Raw genomic sequence first — 21,427 nt, 5'->3', positions numbered from 1 at the left:
GAAAAATAACAAGATTTCATTATATATGTTAGGAATAACATTCATAACATAAGATGTTAGCTCCAGTATGGAGAAATACATTTTTCAAAAATCTTTGGGATTGCTGAAAGTTTCGAAATTTTTATGCACCGAATTATGTAAGATTCCTTCCATTTAAGGGGAAACATCGAACTTTCCAGATATTCGTTTAAGAGTTTAAAAAGAGGTTTGCATAGAACTACGGAGCATAGCCTGGTTTTTCTTCAAAGCATAGCCTGGTTTTTCCTGTGGGCCTGGCGAATAAAGCGAAAGTTTAACCTTAAGAAGATGCGATAATAGGAAAGATGCATTTTCTCAGAAAATATGGGAAACAAGAAAGGAAAGCTAACTTCGGGCGGAGCCGAAGTTTATATACCCTTGCAGTTCAGTCGCATTCCGCTAGGTGGCGCCACGCATCTTAAATTATTAGATATGTAGCGGATCGTATACAGTCGGCCGATCCTTATGAAATTTGGCATATTGAATTATTTTTCCCAAAATAGAATCTGTACCAAATCCCATCTTTCTAACTTAAAAAACATCAAAGTTATGCCAATTTCGATCGTTCTATGACAGCTATAGGATATAGTCGGCCGATCCTTATGAAATTCCGATCAATCAGTTATATGGCAGCTATAGGATATAGTTGACCGATCCCGGCCGTTCCGACTTATATACTGCCTGCAAAGGAAAGAAGGGTGTGTGCAAAGTTTCAACTCGATAGCTTTAAAACTGAGAGACTAGTTTGCGTAGAAACGGACAGACGGACAGACGGACATGCTCATATCGACTCAGGAGGTGATCCTGATCAAGAATATATATACTTTATAGGGTCGGAGATGTCTCCTTCACTGCGTTGCACACTTTTGACCAAAATTATAATACCCTCTGCAAGGGTATAAAAAGAAGGTGGTATGGTGGTAGGCGAATACGATGTTTGAAAAAAGTTATGCTGAAAGATCGGCAATGGCCTGATCAGTGTTTGAATATGAATTTAAAAAAGAAATCAGAGGAGAAAAAGATACATGTTTACGCTCAGTGTTAAACTAGTTTTAAAACTGCTTCGGACCCGACATTAGAAAATCAACTCGCTGAGTCTGGTGAAAATGAGGATCCGCTAGCTTGACATTGGCGGAAATTTTACAAAAGCTGACATCCAACGCAAAATTGGCCTGAAGGTCAGGGCTATTGGAGGCAGTTTTTTGCGCCGAGTAGTCCGAGCATTGGGATTTCATGCAGACTTGTACAGAAAAACTATCTAGAGAACCCTGCGTCACCTATTCCGGATAAAGACACCGGAGAACTTAATGCGTGAGTGAACGGAGAGTGACGTCACGGGTATTTCTTTCAATAAATTATTGCCGGGCAGATTTTACTTAGGCATAAACACAAGCTGCGTTGGGACCTCACAAGAACATCACAAGAATGTATGACAATTATACATTGCGATTAACCAACCTAGCAATAAGCTGAACTACAACTTACCAGGAAGGCCCACCTATGTATGTAAGTGCGAACTGACCCGAATAAACAAACAAATTTCATTGACTTCGCTATTACGAAAAGAATTCATGAAAATCTCATAGATGCAGAAAGTAGAATTAATTAATTATCTGACCTTTTGCCTGAACATATTCACATCTCTTATCAACGAATAGAACGAACTTGTTGAAATGTAAAAAGTACATTATCTCACACTGTTAAGCTATTAATAGACGATTTCACAATTTCAATCAATTTTTAATGTTTTTATTTAAGGGTTCTATCTAACCAAAATCGCAGCCGATCAAATCAGTGCCAAAAATACAAGTAAAAGAAAGCTTAGCAATAGAAACTTAGAACAATGCATTTGTTTATTATTTCGTTGGTAAGAGGTGAGGCGGGGAACGCACACAAATGCAAGATGAGCAGCTTTACAAAACGCCGCTGTTCCTCCGTTTTAGAATTTATAAATCATTCCAAATAGCTTAGCCTTTGGCTGTTTGGCTCAACACACACAATCATCACCAGGCCCAAGGAAATAGATGACACAGCCCAAAACCTCGAGGCACTAACTGTATTTGTGACAAGTAACGCTACACCAACGCAAATAACAATATTAGCTCCCAGAAAATAAATCAACACTTTTATTGAATCGCCGTTTTCGACGACACTCGCAAACCAGCAGGCTCCCATATTCAGACAAAAAACTAGTAGAAGCCACTCCTACACCTACACAACGGCTTTAAGCAAAATGCAGCTGCCAGCATGTTCAAAATACCTACCCTAAACCAATCAACATCATGTGCTGGAATTTCATTCCAGAACCCTGAAATTTCAAAGGTCGTCAAGGAACGTCTGGAGCCAAAGAAGTTTCCTGGGTAAGACCAAATCACAGAAAAATGTGCCATAAGTTACAACAGAAAAATTTTTAAAGTCATTATAAAATTGGGTTACTTTTCCAATAGAATGCAAAAAGTAAATCATAATCATGTGATTCCATAACCAGAAAAAGACTAAAAAGTTTCTTCACATTACCGACATTTTAGTCTCCTCTCCTGCTTATCGAAGCCCTTAACTTATTCTTCAAAGAATTTTTCCTCATTTAACATGAGGTAAATCATTCAGGTTCATCAATTTGGTTTTAGAGAAAAGCCTTGACCAAGTTAATCGAATACCCTGCGAAATCCGTACGGCATTCACCAGAACACTGCCCTGTTACCTTTCTATACGTTTCCCAGATATTTGACAGAGTGTGGCTGCATGGTCCCATCTTCACAAGGTACTCGAAGGGACTTTCTAAGCCGAACGTATATGGTGAGACACACTAGTTGCCTCATTAAAGAGATCCACATCGGGACAGGCGTCCTTAGACCCAGTGTTTACCCCTTATATACGGCAGGACTTATTGCTGAAGCATTTATTGCCGAAAAAGGCATATTTTAAGGACAAAAACAAAGCATATTTAAAAAAATTGGATCGAAGATTTGGGAAACCGTTATAGTCGGTGTATCGAAGGCACATACGTCAAATTATAAAATATAATTATAATCCAAAAAAATGTGTTTTTCTTACCAAGTTTCTAAGTCCCAGGACTTATAGCCGAAATATTTTTTCGGAATTATGGAAGATATGGACTAATGACATCTATGTTTGCCGATGAAACAAGTATCTTAATTCGCTCCCATTAAGGAATCATCATTTCTAGCGTCCCACCTAAAATGGTTATCTGACTGGCGCATAAGAATGAACCAGCACATATGAAAACACTTTCCCATAACTTTTTTGGTTAATAAAATCCCACACCTCTATGTCTAGATTATAGGGTTATAATCTGGTTTGGGAGGGTATGTGCTTTGAGCAATAACAATAAAGAGGCGATTTAAAGAGCACAATCAAAAAATCAAAAGATTATAATCTCAATGCCCTGGTTCATATGCAAAACTGATAGTCACAGAGATTTTAACATTTCGTTAGTTAAAGAAAAAATTACTCAACTAAAAGCCAAATATAAATCAAATTGTCCATTTAATCAACCATCTAGCACGCGTTCTCTGCCAATCTAGAAACCACACCCGTTTAAGAATAAATAACTTACCAGCCCTGTAACGAAAGAGGTCACATTTCCCGGAAAATCGGATCAGTTAAAATTTTAAATATAACTAGTTTAGTTTCATCAAGCTAGGCCCTATGTAAAAACGAAGTGATGACGAAGTGAAGACATAAGACCAGGCCTTGTGTAAAAATGAAATGAACGATGTGAATTAAAACCTTAAGAGTGGGATGATATGAGTTTTCAGGGTTAGATCTGTGGAAACATTTTCCAACGTGGTTAATTTAACATGGAAAATGGTCATGGCAAACATACCTGCGGTAATGTTATGGATCGTGGTAAATTATAAAGACGATGAACTATCACCATTAAACCACATTATTTCTGGGATATTTAAGTCACGCAAAGCTACCATCTGGTCAAAATCGGACATAATATTAGAAACGGATTCAATAGCGGACAAGTGATAGTATGTGGGCGGTTCGGACGAAGGTGGTTTATGTTAAAGATGATTTTAATGAAAAGAAATTTTATGTCACCAAACTATGTCACCAAAGCTCACGTGTGGCCGGGCGTTCATGGGTGCAAAGCTCCACTATCCTGTATTACCTTTCCCCTCGGGCACCGCTGCTGCATAACTTTAAATTGGACGTGGCTATATACGGGACGAAGTCCCTAATCATCATGGTTTTCTAATCATCATGGTTTTCTAATTATCATGGTTTTCTAATCATCATGGTGAGCAATGCATCATTTCTGGCAGAAATTCCAAGAAGTATGTCATCTTTTAGGAGCAAATTTGAGCCTCCTGTCAAGATGTAAAGTTGAGCTGCGGAACTGGTGCTCCCATATCTATGATAAGGAGTCTTTCTTTGTGATATCAGCAACTCAACGAAAGATCTAGGACTGCCTTGGGATCTTTTCTATGAGCCGAAACCGGCCCCGCAGTCTGTACGACCCAGTCTGGCCAAGTTGGTCAAAACGTTTTTGATTCTAATCGCTTGTCAACAAAAAATTTATATTCACCAGTTACGAAATGCTTAAAAAAATCCTAATTACGTAGGATATTCTTTTGAAAAAAAATTTGTTTTCAATTATGAACTTTTAACATACATATATGTTCTTGTATATTTTCAGATAAAATTCCTGCCCGTTTAGTGCTTTATTTCCTTTCGTGGTCTGGCTTTTTGGTTTCATTTATGATGCGAAACGACATGAATTTTGCATTAGTAGCAATGATACCCAAAAACAATAACACCCAGAATCAAACGAGTTACGGATCGCTAAACACTTTGGTAATATATTAGAAAAAATAACATTCAAACATGTTATCATTTTGATTTCAGACCGGTGATACTGATGAGCAAACATCTTTAGTAAAATCAATTATTATAAGTTCATTTTATTGGTGTTACGTACTTTCCCAAGTAGTTGGAGGAGTTGCCACTGAACTATGTGGAACTAAGTGTGTATTTGGATGGTCACAGCTTGTTACAGCTATTTGTAGCATAATGATGCCGCTAGCAGCAGAAATACATTATATAGCGGTTATTTTTTTACGATCCATTCAAGGTTTTGCCTCAGGGCTTACATGGCCTGCAATGTATGCAATAGTTGGATATTGGATTCCACTTAATGAGCGATCGCGATTTATGTCTAGTTTTCAAGGTTTTAGTATTGGTATTGGATTAACATATCCATTATGTGGGTTTATTTTGTCAGAATTTGGATGGCCCTATATTTTTTATACTACTGGATCTTTAGGTCTTGGGTGGTGTATATTGTGGTACTTTTTAGCTTATAATACACCTCGAGAACACCCGCGTATCACTAACGATGAACTTAATTATATTGAACAAAATGTTAGTAAAGAAATCAACAAATCGGTCAAATTAAAAATTCCTTGGTTAAAAATATTTGGATCCATACCAGCTTGGGCAATTGCTGTAACTACATTTGGACGTATATTTATTCACTATATTTTTATTGTAAATGGGCCTACATTCATGGGTAATGTGTTAAAGTTCAATTTTGAAACAAATGGATTTCTATCGGGAATGCCTTTTATTTGCTCATATATTTCATCAGTTTTTTTCTGTTATTTAGCTGATAAATTTATATTTTACAAAGTTGTAAGTCTTACTAATGTAAGAAAGTTATTCACAGCTCTTTCCCAAATTATTCCTGGCATATTAATTTATTGTATTGGTTATATAGATAATATACGTGTTTTGCTGACCGTGTGGTTTATAGCAGTAATATTTATTACTGCATCTTATGCAGGGGCAATGGCTAACATAATTGATATAGCGCCCAATTACGGACATTCAGCTGCTGTTCTTGCTTTTTGTCAAACAATACATATGTCAGCATCTTTTATTTCTCCATTGACCGCTGGATTTATAGTTACTCGTGAGGTAATGTATATTTTTTGGATTTTTATTTTTCATTTTCAAATATTTTTATTCTTTTAATTCATATTATTTATGTAATAACTGTAAATATTATTTAAATATTCAATATTTTTTAAAAACTTAAACTCAAAAATGAAAAAAAAAGAAAAGGTAACTTTTGGCGGAGCCGAAGTTGATATACCCTTGCAGTTAACCGATCGATCCTTATGAAATTTAAAAAATCGGTTTTATTGCCCAAAATGGACTTCGTAAAAAGTCCCATAACTCTAGTTTTAAAAAAAACCAAAAATTCCGATCGTTCAGTTATATGACAGCCCTATATCCCAACCCTCTAACTTAAAGAACACCAAAGTTATGACATTTCCGAGCAATCAGTTATATGGCAGCTATGGGATATAGTCAATTGATCCGGGTCGTTCCCGTAAAAGTAAAATTATTCGTTAGTTGTGCGTATTTTACTTCTTTTTAGTCCAAGTAAAGCCACATGCAATAGTTCATAAATTTAATTCACTTCAAATGTTGTACTTCGAATATTTTTTTTTTATCAACTTCAGCAGCTTTTTCGAAACAGCAAAAAATAATGTGCCAAATTTCATAAGGATCGGCCAACTTAATACGATCCCCTATATATCTAATAATATAAGATGCGTGTCGCCACTCAACTCCACTGCGACTCAACTGCAAGGGTATAAAAACTTCGGCTCCGCCCGAAGTTAGCTTTCCTTTCTTGTTCGTATTGCGTTTGCTTGCAGAGGGTATTATAATTTTGGTCAAAAGTGTGCAACGCAGTGAAGGAGACATCTCCGACCCTATAAAGTATATATATTCTTGATCAGGATCACCGCCTGAGTCGATATAAGCATGTCCGTCTGTCTTTCGGTTTCTACGCAAACTAGTCTCTCAGTTTTAGAGCTATCGAGCCAAAATATCGTATTGTACAAAATTTCATAAGGATCGGCCAACTATATCCTATAGCTGTCATAACACGATCGGAATTGGCATAACTTTGGAGTTTTTTAAGTAAGAAAAATGGGACTTGGTACAGATTCCATTTTGGGCAAAATAATCTGATTTGCCAAATTTCATAGGGATCGGCCAACTATATCCAATAGCCGCCATATAACTGAACGATCGGAAATGGCACAACCAAAAAAAACATTTTTACATTTTTTTTCTGTTATTTTTCTTTTGATTTAGAAATTGGATCTTAAAGAAAGTGAATAAGATATTTGTTTTAAAGTTATGCGTTTTTCTAAATATAAAGTATTTTAAATTTTCTAAGGTAACCTTAAGTAATTTAAAAAAATCGTAGAATAAACGTTGTTTCAATTTTAATCAGGAACATACTCACATTTTTTCTAAATTTTAAAAAATAAAATAAGACAAACGCGAACGGTACTTTTATTCGGAGAAAAATTTTTCAAACATCTTTATTTGGGAAATTCTTTAAAAATTTTACTGAATAACTTTTGAAAGAAATGTCGGATCGGGATGGTTAAGGTACAGATCGACGGATTGTATATAAAAATATTTGCTGGTCTGGTAACACCAATGTCCCCACTATCCCCAATTTAGTGAATCAAAAGTGTTTTACATTTCCGCAAATTTCTCCCAAACCAAACTACTTTTGGGTAATGTTTGGATAAAATCCCGCTAATGAAAACACTACCTTTTATTTGGTATATCACTCATTCAGATTGTACGCACACACAACAAATTTTAAATTCTTATGCTATATACATATAGCGTCTTCACGTGCCGGCTACAAGCAGGGCATGCGTGTCGTGTCGTGACTATCGTCCACTGTCTCCTTCACTGCGTTGCACACTTTTGACCAAAATTATAAATCCCTCTGCAAGGGTTTAAAAAAGTAAAAATTTAATTTGTCCAGCTATGGCGGCTGGACAATAAAAAAATTTCGTGTACATTTGGAAAGTTTATATTAAGGGGAAATTCTTGACGTAAACTTCAGAGAAGAGACATGAAAGAAATTTGGCGGTAACCAGATATATTAAATCTGGTAGTTTTTTAGGTTCTGCCGGGCTATATTTTGGTGTTCTTGGGGAACGATTGTCGAGCTATAATGAGTTGGTTACCACTGTCTAATTATATTCTTATGGATGTAGCCTATAGGAAGTTTTCTCTGAAATATTACAAGATAAATGTCATGGATTCAACGTTGTTTTGTTTCGGCCCCAGTAGTTATTTCTGCCGGACAGTTTCTGTTAGTTGTTGAAACGTCTGGCAATGGTTCAAAATGTGGGTTCTGCTATTACGTTCCGCCACTAACCATACAACATATAGACTTCTCATTTCATACAACGAAAATGGGCGCAACTATTTCTTGCGACAGGCCTCTGAAGGCCCCAGAGAGAATCTTACTCTCATTCTTACGCTCATTTTTACGGTAATAATCTCATTGAACTATTTTGGTTGTTCAGACGCAAAGAAGCGCATCACCAAGAAGGTTCTTCCGCGGTTAAAGCGATCTTTATATTTATGCGTGCTCTCACATTCACATACACGGTTTCATGTGTGCGTTCGACTTCGTTTTGAAGCCAGCTAAAATTTTTGATTTTTGTAACTTATTAGGCATGCGAGGGGTTAAACAAACTACCAATGTCTAACCTTTTAGTCGCATTTTGGTTTTATTAATATATAATGCGACCGCGTTTTATTGACGTCAAATTTTTTCATGTCAATTTAGTCAGTTAATTCCTCACTATTCTTTTATTAAAAGCAACTTGCGTTTACTTTTATTTATATTTAAACTTATTTAAAATCCGTGTGGCTCCACCTGCGCAGTGCTATATTTGGAGGTAAATTAATAAATTTTTTTCCAAGCATAGCTCAGCTCTTTTTTTTCATATTTTTTCTTGTGTTGCTTCTGTTCTCTATTTCTTTACATTCGTTACTCACTCTCACTAATCGCTCTCAGTAACGATCCCTTTTTCGATTCCTTGGCACCGTGGTTCTTGCGGTATTTTTATTGCATTTTCAATTTTTCATAAAATTGGTTACAATAATGCGATTCAAGTCAAATATGCGCCGTTTTGTTCGATGGCGCGTTCCCAACAAGATGCCAACTTCAGAATGCTCCTCTCATAGAAGCTCGCTTCCCTATTGGCAAAAAACTCGGAGAGCCAATTGTCACAGGACTCTCTTGTGGCCAACTTCAGACTACCAAGCGCGTTCGCCATGGACAGAAACAGGTGGTAATCACTTGGTGCGAGATCCGGACTCTACGGTGGATGCAAAACAACCTCCCATTCGAGCTTCTGGCGCGTCACTAAAGATGTGTGTGGCCTGGCGTTGTCCTGGTGGAAAACAATTCGCCCTCTGTGATCAAAGATGGCCTCTTCTGCATGAGTGCTGTCTTCAAGCGGTTCAGTTGTTGGCAGTACGGGTCCCAATTGAGCGTTTGGCCATAGGAGAGCAGCTCATAGTGGATTATTCCCTGCCAATCCCACCAAACACACAGAAGAACCTTCCTGGCCGTCAATCCAGGCTTGGCCACCGTCTGGGCCGCTTCACCGCTTTTCGACCACGACCGTTTGCGCCTTACGTTATCGTAAGTGACCCTCTATTCAACGCCAGTCACCGTACTCTTCAAAAACGGGTCGATTTTGTTGCGATTTAGAAGCGATTCGCATGCGTCGATACGGTCAAAGATGTTTTTTTGCGTCAATTCGTGGAAATGGAAACTGTATCGGGTCCATAAACTGCACAAATATTATTGGCGGCTTGAGATGCATTTTTGCCTTTATCGTAGTAGTACTGTAGTAACTATAGTACTATTGTACTAGTAGTAGTAAAATAGTACTTTATTTTGCTCCATGATTGCGACGCTATAATTCTCGAACGACTTAAAAGAAAAGACAATCACGACGTGTTAGCGCGTGAAATGAGCTTTCCAAAAAGGTATAGTATGACCTGATGCGACGAATAAAACAAGAACTACGCGCTTTCAGCGCTAACTAGCGGAAATACCGCAAGACTTTTTTGACAACCTAATATATTTAAAATAATAATAATAATAAATATATAATTACTGAAGTATTGTAATAAGACGATTTCATCATCCGAGCCTACCGACCACTGCTGATTCTCTGTGCGTAAAGGATGGTAGTGCGTTTGAATCACAGGTTAGTAGTCTGTTAGTTCGTCTGTAGAGCGTTAAGCGGCCACTACGTCGAACTTGAACTCGTGGAGCGTATAAAAAGTCGGATTAAATTTACCTGGTTTCTTGATGGGCCTGCTCGGGTTGAACAGTCGCTTGCTGTGGTCAGGAATAGGACCTCAGGGGACAACCTGAGATTACGAGAAATTTCGTATAGGTAGGTCTTACTGGCGGTCCGTTTCCCAGAAGCAACACACTACGTAGGTTAGGTATAAGTACCATGGGATGATACTGGGATTACGAGAGATTTCGTGTAGATAGGTCCTACTGGCGGGCCGTTTCACGGGAGCATCACTCTAAGTAGATCTTTATTATGCACCATTTATCTTTACTATGGACCAGGTGATCTTTTATAAGATCAGATAATTACATATTTTGTGGCTTAACTATAGTTAGCTCGTCAATGTTAATGGGAGTACGTACTAGGTACTAGTTCTGGGTCTGCTGACTCAAATCGCTTGGTCAATTCTGCTGAACTCGTTTTTTGCTTGCTGAACGGGTTTTGCTTGCTTTGGCCAGTCGGTCAGTCTTACCGCTGATATTGCTGAGAGCTGAGTTATTGGTCTTGACACTATGTGCCAACATTCTCCCCTCTATTAAAGTACACAATCCAATGCGAGTGTTCGTTGTTGTTGGACTGACTTGGTGAACCGTTGTGTACCCTTGCACTAGAAAATATTGTCAATCTTAAAACTAATAACTAAAAATCTGTTCTAAAAATGTTAAAACCAAAAAAAAAAAAATTTGAATCATGTAGGGGACATCTCCAACATTGGTAAGATACCAACGATATGTCTATTCGGACTGTTGTCTCCTTTGTCTTGTTGCGCGCCCTCGTAACCATTCTCCTTGGGCATCCCTTGTAGTAATAAGCGTTTTTTCTGGTTGGTCAGTGCGCATACAGGACTCTCGGTTCAATGCTTCTTGGTCCCTTTTGGAGATACCAATTCCCCATGCCGGGTGATGTGTCTCCCCCTTGCACACTTTAGAATTCAACTCCTTGAATTCCCTTGTTTACTGGCACTAGCACTGTCTGCTCTTTAGTCATGAATTGACAAACTTGGGCTTGGGGTTTAATGTCTTTCTGAGGCTCGACTCGTAGACAAACTTGGGCTTGTGGTTTAATGTCCTTCTAATGCTCGTCTTGTTAATGCGCCATCGGCTGGGAATTCTTTAATCTATCAGGTTTTTCCAGTAGATCCTTGGCGGTGAATGTACTAGAACTTCGCACCAATGCTTTGAATTCATCGATTCCTTTTAATGGCTCGATAGTTTCCGGTGCCCTAACCGCGTGACTAAGAAGGTTTTTTCTGCCTTGGACTCCGGACCTGATTCCAGTCACAATGGCCTATCCATCCCAGCGCGGTATTTTTGAGTCGTGGCTGTCCCATCTTCTGGGGCTGCGTAAATTCAGGTTCGTCTAAGCGCAACCGAGGTGGGATATTTCTTGGTGCCTGAATAAAGTGGGATGGTTTATTGGCCTTTATTTCCGGTAGTACGAATACGTAGATTTGTTTTTGGAAATCAGTGGTTGATGATGATAGGGTCAATACTTTTTCGTGATCTTATAGTTGTCCCTCCCAGGCCAACGATGTTCTGGGCTGCAATTGGACTTCTAGTGTGTCAGCAGTAAGTCAGCCATTCTTCCGGAGAATATGCTAACCTGTGATCCCGAATCCAGGAGCGTGGGGCATAGCTGAGGGGGTCCGGTGGGTATGGACCAGAGCTGGTATGAACCAGAGTAGTGTCACTTGGGCGGTTGGTAACAGAACGGCGAGTTTATTTGTAAGAAGGGCTGAGGATGAACACACCACTCGTGATGAGCTGGACCGTATTGTTACTTGACTGGTTTCCTGACGCTCAAGGTGTTCTAACATCTGCTTCAGAGATTTTCGAGTGGCTAGAACAGTGCTGGCTAGTTCTAGAGATGACAGCGGGATCCAATCTTTCCTTAATGATGTTTGTCAATATTGGATCCCAGTTGTCTGTTGACACATTGAGTGCGTTGAGAGTGGCGACCGTTTGGAGCACGGAATCATGTAAGCTGCGCAGCAGGTCCCTGTCCGCCAATTGATGTTGAGATTAGGTTTTTGGCTTGACCTGTTTCATGATTCTCCTGATGCCGGAATTTTACTGCATCGCTGTAGTCTTGATTGTGGATTAATTCCGCGAAAATTTCGTAGAATCGGAGCCATTGCGGTAGTGGGTTTTTGCGCTGAATTCGATTGTGGTTCTGCGCTCAGAAATAAAAAATATTCTGCTCGTACAACTTGAAATCTATCATCGATGTGTTCATCATTTTTTAAGATTGGTTCCAGGTGGTTCCATGGTACCCCTTGACGATTTCCTTCCATAACTCCTTCGTATGTTTTCTGATGTGTATAGACGCTTCCCGACCTTAAGTGTGGTTGCACAGAAAATCTTCAAGACCTTCTAATCGCACTTCCGGCCTTTGAACAGGTTTTCGCCTGTTTTTCCGCTGTGTCGGTCCTGACCCTGATGGTATTCCATCAGGTATTCCCTGATGGATTCATATTTTTTCACAAGGTCTTTTAGCGCCTTGGCCTTTGTGACATACTCATTTTCAGGACTAAGTACTAGCTCATGGAACTTGGCATCATTTTTTTGTGTCCACGAGTGGGTGAGCTTTCTTATACCCCCTCGAAGTACCCTTCTTTGAGTTTCCACTCTGCGGAGTCTTTAGTAAAGTTTCTTATTAGTCTCTCGATGGATATGTTGCCTTCAATTTGCTCATCAATGAGCATTTGGATTACGCGTTCTGATATCGATTCTGAAGTTTAAGATGAACTGCCGTGTGGCTTGGGTTCAGGTGGTATCACAATAGAAACGTATCACTTGGGGGTCACCAAAATGTTCGAAATGGAAGAACACAAAATGTTTTTTTAAGAGGTTTACTCGCGCCAAGCCCGCGTCACATCTGGTGTGCCCCAAGAAAGCCATCTTAGACCGTTAACTTTTACTAACGATTTGCATCTTACCCTAACTAATTCACTTGTATCTTTCTACGACGATGAGTTACGATCGCTGCAGGTTAACGACCTGAGTGTCCTATTAGATTTGAAACTTAAATTTATTGACCATAAATCCACCATGGCTAATTAAGCAAAGGCTGTGCTTTTTTATATTTAAAGATGGTCTAAATAGTTGAATAACACCTACATAAAAAGCTTCATATATCTTTGGTCGTGAGTCTGGAGTCCCCAATACGGAGTACACCGGCATGTCGTATAATTTCAACAAAAAAACTTCCTGATTTTCACCCTTAGAGGACTTAATTGACTCTTTAATCTAGAACCTATCCCTGAAATTCGGGTTGCTGGGCGCGAGGTTGATTTTGTCTTGAGCGTGAGCCGCAAGACATAAAAAATTCTAGATCAATACAGTGCCGTTTGCCAGCCGTACATAGATGGGCGGCAGCCTTACTAGCTTGATCGTTGATGGTTCCACTGTTTCATTTTTATCTTTCGGTTTCTACGCAAACTAGTTTCTCAATTTTAAGCTATCGAGTTGAAACTTTGCACATATCCTTCTTTTGTTGCTGGCAGCATATAAGTCGGAACGGCCGGGATCGGTCGACTAAATCCTATAGCTGCCATATAACTGATTGAGCGGAAATGCCATAACTTCGTTGTTTCTTAAGTTAGAAAGATGGGACTTTCTATGCATTCTAATTTGGGCAAACTTATACGATCTGTCAAATTTCGTAAGGATCGGCCAACTATGTCCTATAGTTGCCATATAACTGATTTATCGGAAATGCCATAACTTCGTTGTTTTTGAAGTTAGAAGGATGGAAGTTTCAATGGGTTCCTCCTTGGGCAAAATAATTCGATATCAAATTTCATAAGGATCGGATTTCATAAGGATTGAAAACACCGACAGTAGGATTTGTAATAACACAGACAGCAAAAAATCTCTACGCATAATTTCACCTATTCCATAACCTTTAGGCTTCCTTGAAACAAAGTCCAGAACATACATAGGTTCCCCACAGTTTCACCCACATTTTCACCCACAGTTTCAGCGGTACTCCTAAAAGAAGAAATTTATCAAATTTTACCATATATTGAATTATTTAGGCCGTCTAATAGCGATGACCGTCATTGTTTCTAGTACATATCATTTTTAAAATGTATGTGTACCAACTAAAATTACAAAATGGTATCTAGCAGGTACCATATCTTTGGAATACTCATCCAATATTATTCTCATCCATTATTATTATTATCCACTATTACTATTATTATTATCATCCATCCTATACTCATTGGCGCCTGAATAAAGTGGGATCGTATTGGATGAGTATTGGCCTTTATTTCCGGTAGTGCGAATACGTAGATTTGTTTTTGGAAATCAGTGGTTGATGATGATAGGGTCAATACTTTTTCGTGATCTTATAGTTGTCCCTCCCAGGCCAACGATGTTCTGGGCTGCAATTGGACTTCTAGTGTGTCAGCAGTATGTCAGCCATTCTTCCGGAGAATATGCTAACCTGTGATCCCGAATCCAGGAGCGTGGGGCATAGCTGAGGGGGTCCGGTGGGTATGGACCAGAGCTGGTATGAACCAGAGTAGTGTCACTTGGGCGGTTGGTAACAGAACGGCGAGTTTATTTGTAAGAAGGGCTGAGGATGAACACACCACTCGTGATGAGCTGGACCGTATTGTTACTTGACTGGTTTCCTGACGCTCAAGGTGTTCTAACATCTGCTTCAGAGATTTTCGAGTGGCTAGAACAGTGCTGGCTAGTTCTAGAGATGACAGCGGGATCCAATCTTTCCTTAATGATGTTTGTCAATATTGGATCCCAGTTGTCTGTTGACACATTGAGTGCGTTGAGAGTGGCGACCGTTTGGAGCACGGAATCATGTAAGCTGCGCAGCAGGTCCCTGTCCGCCAATTGATGTTGAGATTAGGTTTTTGGCTTGACCTGTTTCATGATTATCCTGATGCCGGAATTTTACTGCATCGCTGTAGTCTTGATTGTGGATTAATTCCGCGAAAATTTCGTAGAATCGGAGCCATTGCAGTAGTGGGTTTTTGCGCTGAATTCGATTGTGGTTCTGCGCTCAGAAATAAAAAATATTCTGCTCGTACAACTTGAAATCTATCATCGATGTGTTCATCATTTTTTAAGATTGGTTCCAGGTGGTTCCATGGTACCCCTTGACGATTTCCTTCCATAACTCCTTCGTATGTTTTCTGATGTGTATAGACGCTTCCCGACCTTAAGTTTGGTTGCACAGAAAATCTTCAAGACCTTCTAATCGCACTTCCGGCCTTTGAACAGGTTTTCGCCTGTTTTTCCGCTGTGTCGGTCCTGACCCTGATGGTATTCCATCAGGTATTCCCTGATGGATTCATATTTTTTCACAAGGTCTTTTAGCGCCTTGGCCTTTGTGACATACTCATTTTCAGGACTAAGTACTAGCTCATGGAACTTGGCATCATTTTTTTGTGTCCACGAGTGGGTGAGCTTTCTTATACCCCCTCGAAGTACCCTTCTTTGAGTTTCCACTCTGCGGAGTCTTTAGTAAAGTTTCTTATTAGTCTCTCGATGGATATGTTGCCTTCAATTTGCTCATCAATGAGCATTTGGATTACGCGTTCTGATATCGATTCTGAAGTTTAAGATGAACTCCGTGTGGCTTGGGTTCAGGTGGTATCACAATAGAAACGTATCACTTGGGGGTCACCAAAATGTTCGAAATGGAAGAACACAAAATGTTTTTTTAAGAGGTTTACTCGCGCCAAGCCCGCGTCACATCTGGTGTGCCCCAAGAAAGCCATCTTAGACCGTTAACTTTTACTAACGATTTGCATCTTACCCTAACTAATTCACTTGTATCTTTCTACGACGATGAGTTACGATCGCTGCAGGTTAACGACCTGAGTGTCCTATTAGATTTGAAACTTAAATTTATTGACCATAAATCCACCATGGTTAATTAAGCAAAGGCTGTGCTTTTTTATATTTAAAGATGGTCTAAATAGTTGAATAACACCTATATAAAAAGCTTCATATATCTTTGGTCGTGAGTCTGGAGTCCCCAATACGGAGTACACCGGCATGTCGTATAATTTCAACAAAAAAAACTTCCTGATTTTCACCCTTAGAGGACTTAATTGACTCTTTAATCTAGAACCTATCCCTGAAATTCGGGTTGCTGGGCGCGAGGTTGATTTTGTCTTGAGAGTGAGCCGCAAGACATAAAAAATTCTAGATCAATACAGTGCCGTTTGCCAGCCGTACATAGATGGGCGGCAGCCTTACTAGCTTGATCGTTGATGGTTCCACTGTTTCATTTTTATCTTTCGGTTTCTACGCAAACTAGTTTCTCAATTTTAAGCTATCGAGTTGAAACTTTGCACATATCCTTCTTTTGTTTGCTGGCAGCATATAAGTCGGAACGGCCGGGATCGGTCGACTAAATCCTATAGCTGCCATATAACTGATTGAGCGGAAATGCCATAACTTCGTTGTTTTTTAAGTTAGAAAGATGGGACTTTCTATGCATTCTAATTTGGGCAAACTTATACGATCTGTCAAATTTCGTAAGGATCGGCCAACTATATCCTATAGCTGCCATATAACTGATTGATCGGAAATGCCATAACTTCGTTGTTTTTGAAGTTAGAAGGATGGAAGTTTCAATGGGTTCCTCCTTGGGCAAAATAATTCGATATCAAATTTCATAAGGATCGGCCGACTATATGCGATCTAATAATATAAGATGCGTGGCGCCACCTAGCGGACTGCGACTCAACTGCAAGGGTATGTAAACTTCGGCTCCGCCCGAAATTAGCTTTCATTTTTTTTTTTAATTTGGCTCCAACGAATTTATTCATAATAAGTTTTTTGTGTGATTTTGAAAACACCGACAGTAGGATTTGTAATAACACAGACAGCAAAAAATCTCTACGCATAATTTCACCTATTCCATAACCTTTAGGCTTCCTTGAAACAAAGTCCAGAACATACATAGGTTCCCCACAGTTTCACCCACATTTTCACCCACAGTTTCAGCGGTACTCCTAAAAGAAGAAATTTATCAAATTTTACCATATATTGAATTATTTAGGCCGTCTAATAGCGATGACCGTCATTGTTTCTAGTACATATCATTTTTAAAATGTGTACCAACTAAAATTACAAAATGGTATCTAGCAGGTACCATATCTTTGGAATACTCATCCAAAGTTGAAATCCCCGATTTTCTACATAAATTTTTGATCTTCTATGATTTTTCCCCAAACATTTTCCTATGGAAGATTTTTATTTTCTTTTTGTAAAATTATGCGTGGAGGAAAAAAAATTGGAAATTGTCGGCCGGCGTATTAAACGCAATAATGCATAAATTTAATCGTTCCTTCATGGATGATATCGAATTAGTTCGAATGTAACCCTTAACTCTCACTCATTTAAATCATTTTTCCTCCCCCGAATGTTGTTAGAGTGAAAACACTCATTTATTTATTGCATCATTATACCCTTGCCGAGGGTATTATAATTTTGGTCAAAAGTGTGCAACGCAGTGAAGGAGACATCTCCGACCCTATAAAGTATATATATTCTTGATCAGGATCACCTCCTGAGCATGTCCGTCTGTCCTTCGGTTTCTTACCCAAACTAGTTTCTCAGTTTTAAGCTATCGAGTTGAAATTTTGCAAACATCCTTATTTTCCTTGCAGGCAGTATATAAGGCGGAAAGGCCGGGATCGACTATATCCTATAGCTGCCGTATAACTGATTGATTATATTTGGTCAAAATCTTAAGTACAAAATTTCATAAGGATATGATACAGATTCCATTTTGGGCAAAGTAATCTGATTTACCAAAATTTCATAAGGATTGGCCGACTATATCCTAAAGCTCCCATATATTCAACGATCGGAAATGGCATAACTTTGGTGTCTTTTTTAAGCTAAAATAATGGGACTTTTTACCGAGTCCATTTTGGGCAATCTAATCTGTTCTGCCAAATTTCATAAGGATCAGCCGACTATATCCTATAGCCGCCATATAACTGAACGATCGGAAATGACACAACCTTAACTGCAAGGGTATATTAACTTCGGCTCCGCCCGAAGTTAGCTTTACTTTCTTGTTTTTATTAAATACTCTTTGCATTTCTATACTACACTATATACTACACTGAATAACTACACTATTTAAAGATAGTGTAGTGTAGTGTAGCCGTGCTATACACTATAGGAATTGGCATACCTTTGGTGTTTGTTAAGTTAGAAAGATGGGACTTTGTACAGATTCCATTTTGGGCAAACTAATCTGATTTACCAAATTTCATAAGGATCGGGCGACTATATCCTAAAGCTCCCATATAATTCAACGATCGGAAATGGCATAACTTTGGTATCTTTTTTAAGCTAAAATAATGGGACTTTCTACCGAGTCCATTTTGGGCAATCTAATCTGTTCTGCCAAATTTCATAAGGATCAGTCGACTATATCCTATAGCCGCCATATAACTGAACGATCGGAAATGGCACAAACTTTACTGCAGGGGTATATCAACACTTTGGCTCCGCCCGAAGTTAGCTTTCCTTTCTTGTTTTTATTAAATACTCTTTGCATTACTATACTGCACTATATACTATACTGAATAACTAAACTATTTAAAGACGAAGTAAAAAAATGTATTCTATTTTTAGGATTCCATTGACCAGTGGCGTAAAGTTTTTGAAATTTCTGCAATTATATCAATACTTACATATATTGTTTATCAAATTTTTGGAACAGCAGAAATACAACCATGGAATCAAAAGAAAGAAATTGAAGATGAAATTGAAGGAAATCTAATTTTGTCCAAATTAAACAAAGATTGTCAAAAGGATAATAGGGCAATGTAATAAATGTATCCAGATTTTTATAATGTAAAAATTTTAATGTTTAAATATATTGTTATTGTATATATTCTATGAACGGTTCGTTAAAATAAATTAAACAGCTCACTCATTTTTACTACTTAGTTATTAAAATAAGTAGTTGCAAATTTTCGCATATTTTTTGAAAAATACCTGAGATATTTTTTCATTTTATTCATTTACATATATATATGTTAATACCCGCCAACTTATCATTCCCCACACCACCGGCCCGTCATCAGAATAACACTGCCGTTCCTCGCCATCGACGGCACGAGGCGCTGACGCTGTAATCCATGTTTAGGATGAGCCGGGAAACGTTCTAACGGTGGTTACGGAGCATCTACGAGAGTTTGTCTTGGGACACCTTCGAGTTACCTTCGACATAACCTATTCCGAATAGAAGATTATATCTTAAGATTGAAGGGAAGAGAAACGAAATCAACTGACGTAGAACTAAAACCTTAATCTTTAACGTTACTGTTCCACCATCACCATGGTTTTAATCCATGCAGTATGACCTGCACATATACAAATATGAGGCATTCGTTGTGCCCGTACAATACAGAATCGTCCGGCGGTTAACGGATTCGTCAAGCTCGCCCACGTCATCGATCTTAAGAATATGCACTACCTCATAGACGACACCGAAGAAAAAACGCTACCCGTCGCGGACCCCAGGATCGGTACCTTGACCCAACACTACCATCCTCAGGTCCTAAGAGGACATTAAGAACAACAACAACCAAAAGGTCCGCATCAATTAGGATCTTCAATACGGCCTACGAGTACATCCAACCCCTAACAAGATATATCTCTATATCTTGGCCATGCCTAAGTTATGGACGAAGAATTTCGATCAATGCAAATATAAAAGACAAGTGGCGCTGGTCTTCGATTTAGTAGCAATGAAAAAAAAACGTATCAGTTTTGGCGACATAGCGATGACGACACTGCCACTTTATCTCTTAATTTTGTTTTTGTTTTTTTTTTTATTCTGATGCGCGTAAAACAATACCTGACTCCTGCGGTCATACGTGCATTCAGTTTGGGCTCTCACACCAGGCAGAACGAACCAATGCATTTTACGCTAAATTAAAAACATTGTGTAGAGTTCAGTGCAAGTGAAACTGTTTTAGATTGTGCCAAAGGGTCTTTTCCGTAGTAATACCGGTAGTACATAAATTTGAAACGAACTGTTTTAACTAACTTTTGTTCGCAACAAATGCCTCGGCTAGCTCACAGAGTTTGGGGGATCGTTCCACCGAATTTATTTATTCGACGTGATGGCCCGAGCCCAGGAATAACACAAGGTGCTTCGTTTTATAAATATCCCCTTTATTTTGATAAAGATACAAAAGAGTGAATGTCACCGGCTGCTCGACTCAGCCGATCGACCGCACGTCCTCCGATCACCGTTCCGGGTTGGTGGTAATACACACGCCCACAAGCGTAAGTAATACACAAGCAGGATGTGTGGTCTTGGTGCTTGGCGCCGATTCGGCTTACGGTGCCCTCCGTTTGGACTCACGTGCTCCAGTTGCGGGGTCTGTGCTGACCCTCTCCTGTCGCTGTCGCTGTTTTTGTCGTTGCTGCTCTCCTGTCGTCGTCGCTGATCCTGTCGCTGCTCCTGTTGCTAGTTGTCGCTGCTTCTTCTCTTCTGTGGGTGACGTAGATCTTCGGTATCCTTGGCTCACTGGGAATGCCCTTTCGCCTTAGCCGGCAACTAATCCGTGTTAGCAGACCAATAGGCTCACCTCCTAGGCATATGGCGGGCAGGATGTGCTTCTTGGTGCCTGGCGGCCGGATCAGGGCACGAAAGGCCTATCTACCCCACAGGACACGCCCCCGGTTGCGGTCGCCACTCGCCTCATAATACCTGCGTGCCTACGCTCCGCAGGATCTATGGCAGACCAGAGGTTTTGGCGTCGCGTCTTCTTTAACTCCAGGTGAGACGCTGTGCATACGCCCCAGCGCCTGGAGGAGTCTATTAACTTAACCGGGGTGTCCCCGTTTGGTTTCACTGTTGGGCTTGAGTTCCCCAGCTGGCTACCCCTCGCTTTACAGGATCACACCTGGTCTTAACGGTCAGGAATCGACAAGGCGTACGCCAGGCAGATCCGTCGCTATCGCAATGACACCAGGATACCTGTCGTGTCCGGGAATAAACCAACCCGGTTTGATTTACCCTTGGGATTCAGTTTCGCCGCGGATCCTTGGTCCCTTTCCTGCTCCTTGATTTCTACTGGTTCGATGACTCGCGTACAGCCGCCCACAGGGGGTTCTTGAGCGACGGATCGCAGATCCTTGCGCACTCGCTCTAAATCCCGCACTTGAGACTGTCGGACTTACCCACGGGGGGTCCTTCAGCCTATA

The 21,427-nt window shown here is 39.6% G+C and overlaps 1 protein-coding gene across 10 annotated transcripts in view; it reads left to right on the top strand.

The window, feature by feature from the left end:
• Window positions 1-19,142, top strand: part of LOC26514303 (vesicular glutamate transporter 1) — a 70,256-nt gene extending 51,114 nt beyond the window's left edge. For all 10 annotated transcript variants that reach the window (XM_032455578.2, XM_032455581.2, XM_044715381.1 and 7 more), the window contains 3 exons: window positions 4,688-4,845; window positions 4,897-5,967; window positions 18,839-19,142. In XM_032455578.2, coding sequence (XP_032311469.1) covers window positions 4,688-4,845; window positions 4,897-5,967; window positions 18,839-19,036 — 1,427 coding nt within the window. In that variant the 3' untranslated portion in view covers window positions 19,037-19,142. The remainder of the gene's footprint in view (window positions 1-4,687; window positions 4,846-4,896; window positions 5,968-18,838) is intronic.
• The last annotated feature ends 2,285 nt before the right edge of the window (window positions 19,143-21,427 follow it).

The sequence above is a fragment of the Drosophila ananassae genome, chromosome 3L, assembly GCF_017639315.1.
Source record: "Drosophila ananassae strain 14024-0371.13 chromosome 3L, ASM1763931v2, whole genome shotgun sequence".
NCBI classification, from domain to species: domain Eukaryota; kingdom Metazoa; phylum Arthropoda; class Insecta; order Diptera; family Drosophilidae; genus Drosophila; species Drosophila ananassae.
The sequence above is the reverse complement of the archived record's forward strand: the minus strand, read 5'-3'. Positions and strand labels throughout refer to the sequence as shown.